The sequence below is a fragment of the Spinacia oleracea genome, chromosome 4 (assembly GCF_020520425.1).
Source record: "Spinacia oleracea cultivar Varoflay chromosome 4, BTI_SOV_V1, whole genome shotgun sequence".
Lineage (NCBI taxonomy): Eukaryota > Viridiplantae > Streptophyta > Magnoliopsida > Caryophyllales > Amaranthaceae > Spinacia > Spinacia oleracea.
This window is the reverse complement of record NC_079490.1, coordinates 179811130-179820273: the sequence shown is the minus strand read 5'-3', so window position 1 is coordinate 179820273 and position 9144 is coordinate 179811130. Positions and strand designations below refer to the sequence as shown.

The 9144-nt window shown below is 35.3% G+C and overlaps 1 protein-coding gene across 1 annotated transcript; it reads left to right on the top strand.

Moving 5' to 3' along the window:
• Positions 1-975: 975 nt before the first annotated feature.
• LOC110788023 (cytochrome c-like) lies at positions 976-4099 on the top strand. Its single transcript, XM_021992662.2, has 3 exons — positions 976-1274; positions 2982-3115; positions 3716-4099. The coding sequence occupies exons 1-3, from the start codon at positions 1163-1165 to the stop codon at positions 3806-3808; spliced, it is 339 nt and encodes a 112-aa protein (XP_021848354.1). The 5' UTR covers positions 976-1162; the 3' UTR covers positions 3809-4099.
• The last annotated feature ends 5045 nt before the right edge of the window (positions 4100-9144 follow it).

Here is a 9144-nt window from a genome sequence, read left to right as displayed (position 1 = left end):
ATTGGGATTTCCGCCTGGAGTTACTCCAATCGCCTAACAAGGATAATGGTATCGTCATCATCCCAAAGGGGAGACACAAATTAGGTGTCTACATGGAGACAGAGATCTGAAATTTCCAGTCATCTACCTCTTGACAGTCCTCCCTCTTTCTCTCTCCTCCTTCCACCTCGGTGGTTCTACCATCTTCTACCTTGTTTGGCTTGCTAACTTTAAACTCCATCTCTACTCCTTCAACAGTTCAACCCCAACCCTCTTTCTTCCCATCCAAACACCTCCTTATCTCATTTCTTCATCATTGCTCTTCTCCCCATTAAAGTTTGTGGTAAAAATATCCTCTTCTTCTCTAGAACATATGATGAACACGGTTAAAGAACTCAATTGAAGAAGAGTTGAAGTGAAACCAATGTATTATCCGTTGAAAGTGGGCCCCACTTAACGGAATTGTTAACAGATCTGTTAGCAGGTGGTGGGAAAAAAAATGTAGTTTTTTATGTGGTAATTTAAAACTTTGAAATGTATAGGTGGTTTGGGTTTTTTTAGGTGGTAAATGACAAAAAAATCCTAACGATAAAAAAGAGCAAGAAAAACAAATTTTATTCGTTTTTATCGTGTTTGATGTAGGAGACCAAAATTCATCATTATTTCGGATGGACATCTGCGAGCGATAGCGCACGGTCCGATCCTAATTTCTTTAAAACGGAGGAAGTAATAGATAGATAGATTTGTTTAATGTTTTCCGTCAAATTAATATACCAACACGACATTATGCTAATACTATCACTTTAACTTATGTACCCTCTAATCTTTCGCACACATCATCACCGCACCATGATTTTAACCGATTAATCAAAACCATCCTTTAATTGAAGGGATGACAATAATATTGGCTTACAAAGTCAAAACAATAATACTAGATCAAACGAGTAAAACACAATTTGTGGCTGAAAAACGCACAATCGTAGAAGGCTCTAGAAACGCACACGCCGCCCCACCCCCCAAAACGCAAAAGGGCCCACCAACAGAACCTCCCGGAGGCCCAAACTTTCGGCCCTCTTTCCTCTCTTCAAAGGTTTCTCATACCCTAGAAAATCTTTCTTTTGCATTTCGCCTTTGTAATACCCGAAATATACCAGTAGAGAGAGAAAGCTAGAAAGAGAAAGTAATGGCGACATTCAGCGAAGCACCACCAGGCAACAAGGATGTCGGAGCTAAGATCTTCAAGACTAAGTGCGCTCAATGTCACACCGTCGATCAAGGCGCTGGTCACAAACAAGGTCTTTTTTCTCTTTCATTTTTTAATGAAATTTCTGGAAATTTGGTGTATGTTATTGTTTAGATCTATGAATTGTATATGCGATCTGATTTGATTTTGGTTCATTTTAGTTTTGAGGTTTTGCGATTATTTGATTTATCCTGAAATGATCTTAGATTATGTTTATTCCGGCGCAAAACAATCATGCAATTGAAGTTTCTATGATTATTGTTTGTAGATCTTTAATAATTATTGTGATTCTATCGATGAAGTTCATATGCTGCTTTGATTTGCTCTTTTATGTGAATTGAATTTTGCTTTTCACGTTGATATTAGGTTTTATGGATTAAGAACTAATCATATGCTGTGTTAAGTTGTAAAATGCAATTGGAAGCATGTATTTGTTGGAACATGTGAATGTTTGCCAAAAATACTTTAGGTATGATTTATTTGTTGCGGTTAATAAGAGCCTTTAGCGATGAACTGATTTGATTAAGGTGGTGGAAGGCTAAATATTCACACTCTCTATACAGAATGATTAGATAAAAGCAGGACGGTGAATTTCTCTAGTAATGGATCAACAAACATTTAATTTTAGGATAGTCGGAAGAATTTCTTTTTGGAAACTTTGTTTGCTTAAATTTTCTTTTGATTGTGGTCGCGGGAATAAACATAATCTAAGCCTCATAATTGTTTGCTCCATGGGTTTCCATTGTCTATTAGCCGTTGGGAAATTTGCATTGTTTTGCTCATGGGTTAATAAACGGCTAATAGACTTACGTTTTGCTCCATGGGTTTCCATTGTCTATTAGCCGTTGGGAAATTTGCAAATAGGAAAAATATTTCTGGGGTAACTTATTATCCAGCCTCGTTGCTGAGCAATCTTTGTATTTAGGATTAGACTTTGGACTGTAAAATGCAATATATCACTTTATGCTTCATATTTACACAGAAAGCTTTCTTTAAAGTCCAAATAACATGAAATACGGAGATGTTTTTGTTCATTGAAAATTTAGATATTTTCTATTTGCTCGTGGTGATTGAGCTATGCTTGGTGTGTGCTGGATGCTACGGTCTTAACTGAAAGTTGAGACTGTATTGAGGCGGGGACCTTTACTCTATGTTACTTGGACTCGGGTATTAGTGTCGGACAAGGGTACGTGTCCAAGTGTCAGAATCGGCTAAATTATGAAAAAAATTCAGGATTTAAGTCGAAAATGAAGTGTCGGAGTGTCTGTACCCATGTCGGAGGGTCGAGGGTCCGACACGGATACTTGAGATAAAATGAAGAGTTGGAGTAACATAGCCTTTACTTGAGTCACCCGTGGAGGCTGTGGTGATACTGAACTTGTCATAGCTGTATCTAAATTTGAAGTGACAGCCCTGTTTGTGAATTTTTCATGAGTTGGTATATGATTAAATTGTGTTCTTTTCGCTGTTATTGAGTCAAGTTGCTTGCATTGTTTTTAACAAATGGTTAGTTAATAATCATTGTTAATTACAATTGGTAGGTTTCTTTGTATGTGTGTGTTTTTTTTTCCTCGGGTGTGGGGGTTTGATGATCTGGCGTAACTGTGTTGACAATTTGTTGATGCTGTTGTAGTGATTGAATATCCTGTCACTGACTGTATATTTTCCCTAAGCAAATGAAAAAAAGAATCTGTTCCCCTGAAAAGCTCCACCATCCATCGGTTAAAACTTATCTGATGTTTGTCTTGGTTTGTATCAGGTCCTAATCTAAATGGCCTTTTTGGGAGGCAATCTGGGACAGCTGCTTCGTACTCTTACTCTGCTGCTAACAAGAACAAGGCTGTCATCTGGAGTGAAGATACTCTATACGAGTACTTGCTGAACCCCAAGAAGGTTTGTTTTTTATCTGTCTCATCAGAGACCTATGAAATCTTCCTTTCCCACCAGTTTCTCTTGTTTTATTTGAAATCTCAAATGCTAAAAGCACTGAAATTCTACTGTTGTCACATGTTTCCTGTTCTATGGTCTCTACTAACTGACCTCGTTCTTAATCAAGAATCTGTAATTTCGTCCTTACTTGTAAGCTATTGCCAACTGAAACCAAACAAGCCTAAGCCTTATCTTAATGAAATGGGTGTGGTGATTTGTAGCAACGGTACCTCGAGTTCTTTCCTCTCTCCTTAAAGTAGATACATAAGCAGAATTTTATGTGTAAAAAGAGGCAAGTAGTAATGTGTTATCATGATTTATTGATGTCATAATACCCTTATAGGGGCTTTCTTCAATTTCATTAGTCTTCGTTTGTTTCTCATGATCTGAGGAATCCTCATATTGGTCCAAGAGTCTGCACCAAATACCAACTTTCTTTTGTAACTTGGAATTAGACAAGTGTTGTCCATCAAAGATTATCCGGTGTCATGTTTTCTACTCACACATTTGATAACAGACAAAAATTCTTTCACATTCTCTATTCACACATTTGATATCTTGCAGTACATCCCTGGTACAAAGATGGTGTTCCCTGGTTTGAAGAAGCCACAAGATCGTGCCGACCTTATTGCATACCTGAAGGATTCTACTCAGTGATCACACCACATGTCATCTTTTATGTAGGAGAGGTCAAAGGAGGATTTTGATCGAAACATGAGATTTTTGTTTCCTTAGTAAGAGCAACTTAGAATTCGTTTTGCAAATAAGTTTTACAGTAACGGGGAAATGTTACCCTCGATTCATATTACATCATGCTGTTACAGCTTGGTTTTATCAACATTATTGTTTTACATACGGTCTTATTGACTTGATTTGTTTCTGTAAAAGGAAAATGAAACTGGAAAACGTTCCATCGTTTTTGTTATAGATGGTGGAACATTGTTTACACATGGTTTGGAATTGTGATCGTTTCTTTTGGTACAAAGCATCCTTTATTACAGTTTTATATTACGTTTAGGTGATAGTCTCAAGTTGGCTGCTTCTTTGTCTGTTCAAGGAGGAGCTGTGTTTCAATTGGGAATTTTGGTTGTTTAATGTTGAGGATTCTTTGGAAGTAATCTGTTTTCTTACTTTACTAAAGATGAATCTGGCCAATTTTCTTTTGTATTTTTATTTTAAATTTTCAATATTGAAAATGTAGCAAGTCAAATAATTTTATCGGGCCCTTTTCTTCCACTACTAAGACGATTAGTTTGCAAGATAAAAGATTGTACAAAAGGTCTTGCGCGCACAAGGTGTACAATAAATTTATTGTACACCAAGATAACTTTTACCCATTTTTTTGTAACTTTAACCTAATTTTGATTAACTTTTATAAACGTTGATATATAAACATTTTAAAGGGTTAAATGATTAATCTTATAGCTTATTAGTGATTTTGAAGAAATAAGTTTTATTAAAATAAAAAAATATATCACTAAAAAATAGATAATTTTTACATATATAAGCTTAACTTTTAAGCATTTTTGGTTAACTTTTACTCCGGTGTACAATATATATTGTACAATCCTTGTAAATAAGAATTTGTGAAGACTGTAAAAAAAATTCTTACTTACCTACTCTCTCTGTATTTTTTTAAGGGATGCACTTGCCTTTTCCGGCCGTATTTATTTAAGAGATACACTTGCCATTGTTGGTAACTTATCAACCCCACCATCTAATTAAATAATACATCTAATATACCCTATCACCCACCATCCTATTAAACAAATATTTTCATAAACCCACCCCACCCTCCATCCACCAAAATGACATGGTCCCCACATATTTAATTATTAAAATATCTATCCAACCCCACTTGCTTTATTATTTTATTTCATTCAATTATTCTTCTTAATACGCGTGCCCGGCCAAGTGTATCTCTTAAAAAAATACGGAGGGAGTATTACATTATACTTACTAAAGTAGATAATGTAAACAGCATGTTTTACCGGTTTATGTATGGGGAAAAAAATTGGAATATGGAGTGTGACAATTAATAGATACCACAAAATATTTAGTCAAACAGGTTATAGGTATATCATAGCGACAACTTATTTATTTAATATCTTGGTTAAATTAACATATTAAGTATATAAATGTAGTAGAACAAAAATTGTATATTATATTATTAAATGAGTATGCTCAAAATTTATTAATATGTATTTTCTTAATGAGAAGAAATATTAGGTTAAACATTTAAATGGTCAAATAATAATTTTCGATATTCGTGCGTATATGGGATCTAATCTAGTTTTGGGATCTAATCTACTCCATCCGTCCCGGAATACTTGACCTGTTTTCCTTATCGGGCCGTCCCTTAATACTTGACCTGTTTCTAAAAATGGAAATATTCAAACAATATTATATTATTTCTCACTTCACCCCTATTAACCCACCTACCCCCTACTCCATACAAAAAATAATTAAAAATTCAACCCCTACTCTCCTCCAACCCCACCTCTTAACCCACCTCCCACTAACTACATTAAAATAATACCCCACTATCAACTACTAACTATTAAATTAAATAAGTCAATTCAAATCCCTTAAACTCTGTGCCGGTCAAACCGGGTCGAGTATTCCGGGACAGAGGGAGTAGTTTTTTTTTACTACTTTGTACATTATACTCCATATAACTGGGCATTTTTATTGAGCTTGTTATAACTCCAATTACAAATCTGATATTTTGTCAAGGTATGGGGAGTATGTATGTGTTTGGTTTACATCATCAGAAGTGATGTTATAACAAGAGCAAGAAATATTATAAATAACGTAAGATTTAACGTGGTTACTAACAATGTGTTAGTTACGTTTACAGGCGGAGGAAAGAAAAGTTCTATTGATTTTGAGGAGTACAGATTACAAAATACAATAGGTTATGACCTAGAGAGTTTATATAGTAGATCTGATCAAAGGCGGGACGATACGCTAGCCCGGTCTATCCGGCCCGTTTAAATAGCGGGCTTGTACAACGATTTTAGGAAAAAAATGAAAATTTGGGCAAGCTAAGCCCGGCCCGTTAATGTTAACGGCGAACATCGGCGAGATAATATTTATGCGGGCAAACCCGCCCGGTCCGTTTGTTTAAAAAAGTTAATTTTTTAATACATTTTTTAGTTAGTCGGTTGTTCTTGTTTTTTTTTTTTAAAGTACTTTTTTAGTTGGTAAAACCTTTCACTTTCTTTGTTAACTCATCTATTTAGACAAAGTTTTTACCCCGTGCGATGCACGTGATTCTTAATTTAAAAATTCGGTTACATTTTTTACGTAATATAAAGTAGGTAGGATACGTAAATTTAGGAATAATAAAATGTGTAGCATTTAGAGTATAATGAATTAAATTTAGAATGTGAAACAAATAAAATTAATTTTGAAATAAAATGAATATATAATTAAGGAGGAGAAGTGAAAAGAATGAATATAAATGATGATTTAACAACAAAATAAAAATAACATAGAAGAGATGACACGTGGCATCACTTTATGCAAATATTGTGTTTTAAAATATTACTAGCTTTTGAGCCCGTTCATAGAACGGGCGGTTTTATAGTTGTTTTTTAGATGTCTTTTGAAGTTTTAATTAGTGAATACTTGTGATTTTTGGTAATATATGAATTAAATAGAGGTGTAATTTGAAGGTTGAAAAAATATAAAAATTATATGTTGAATAAATATTGGATGTTAAAGGGGTGGAGTGGAAGAGACTAATGAGTATATTAGACTATTAATAACTTGATGTTGAATAAGGAAAATAGAGTGGAAGAGGCATTAGAAGTTGTAAATCATAGAAACAATAAAGAAAAATTTGAAAAAAAACAAAACAAAATGATGGATGAAAGGAGAGATGCCACATGGCTTCTAATAATGAGATGCCACATGGCTTCTAATAATCCATGGTGTTCTTTTTTAAATACTAGGTATAGATTAGTATAGATGAATAGATAACTTGATTATTTCTCACATTTTACAAGAACATCCCACGATAGTAAATTTTCACTTTGTTTTATGAGATGAAACTCAAAAATTTAGAGATAATATAAGTAACTTTTTTTTAAACCATAAGCATAAAATAAATTAATTATATTTAGTAGAAGATGTTAAAAGAATTTTTAGGCCCGTTAGCCCGCGAGTAAGCCCAGTCGTTTAATAAGCGGGTACGAAATAGAAGTCAAGCCCGCCAAAAAGGGTTTTGTCTTTCTATTCTAGGCCCATTAGACAAAAAAGTAAGCTTAGCCCCGACCCCCTACCTGTCGAAACCCGCAATTGATCACTTCTCTTATATAGTTCTCTTTAGACAGATGCGGAAAAGCTCAGAAGGCCCAAAACAGAAAATCCCAGTGTACAATAGCATATACCGTAAAGTTTGGGGGCGTTGCTGCTTTTGTCAACGCCATGTACTCTGCTTCTGCAGTTGACAAAGTCATTATAGGTTGCAAAGTAGTTTTCCAACTGACAACTGAACCACCAAGAGTGAAAGAATAACCAGTAATAGATCTTCTACTGTCAACGTCTCAACCATAAATAGAGTCTGAAAACCCAGTCACCAAACACTATGTATCACCTCCATAAATGAGACCAACATCATATGTACCTTTTAGGTACCGATAGATCCTCTTCATAGCTTGCCAATGCTCCTTGCCAGGTTTACCCATAAGCCTACTAACAATTGATATGTGTGTTTTATATAGTGTTTCACCCCCGTCCCTTAGTACTTTTATGCGTCAAATGAGCTCTTACGAGCCGTTTTTAGTACTAATATGCTTTATTGAGTGTGCCTTGAGTTTCAGGTTTGATTATGAGAAATTGGTCTTTCTAAGACCCGTTTCATGTTTATTTAGGCCACTACTCGAGCCCGAGGAAGTTCGGGACCTTTATCGTCGACTTTCGGGAGCCTTAGATGCTTATGGTTGAGCCCCGAGAGTTAGACTCAGTGATATGGGCGAAGGATATTGAAACTTGTAAATCGCCCTATGAGCTGAGGGCGAAATGCGACAATCGGGCGGATTTAAAAGAGAATTAATGTCATCTACACGCGCCCGATCGGGCGCAGCTTGCCCGGTCCGGATCGGGTGCCCATCAGAAGGCAATATGGACACTTCGCAAACCGCCCGATCGGGCCGACTATCGAGCACTTCGCCCGATCGGGCGAAGCGTCGCCCGATCGGGCGACGCCAACCTCCAGCTATTTTCGCGTGGTTTCTTTTCCGTTTTTAAGCTTTATTTTAGGAAAACTATATAAGCTAGCCTTTATTATTTTTGAAGGACACCTTTTATTTTGAGTTTTGAACCTTAGTTTATTTCCTGAGCTTATTACTCTCTCAAATTTGTTCCAACACTTAATTAGTTTTATTTTCAATAAAAAATTCAAGCTTTCATTATTCATTGTTCTTCAATTAGGTATTGTTTCTTGTTCTAATTTAGTTTATTGCTTTAATCATGTTTTCTATTATGTTAATTGCTTTGTTATTTATTATCATGAGTGAGTAGTTTAATTTCTAGGGTTTAGGAGATCCATGAATGCATGATTGGGATTATATGTGGACATGATATTTGATTGATTGACTATAATTTCTGTAGCTTATTATTATTGCTCGTCAATTCTGTTCGGCCGGACTATTTTGATTTGAGTTTGATTAACCTTGATTATGCGCCGAGAGGTATAAATCTGATGTTTTTGGTCTGTGTCTATTAGATAGGAATTATTTCTAGTACGTAGCGAGAGCCCGCTAGTTGCTCGTTGCTCTGGACATTCTCTTTTGTAATGGCCTATTCCATCACAATAAAGACAGCTTGATGTGGACTTGTCCTGCTTTGATTTAGCATTGCCCATGATGATGTTTTGATTGTTGTTTGCCATACTTAAAACTACAATTGAAAAGAATAAACAAATAAATAACCATTCACAGTTTCTCTTAATAAACTTAAATTCTAGCATACATGCATAATTCAAT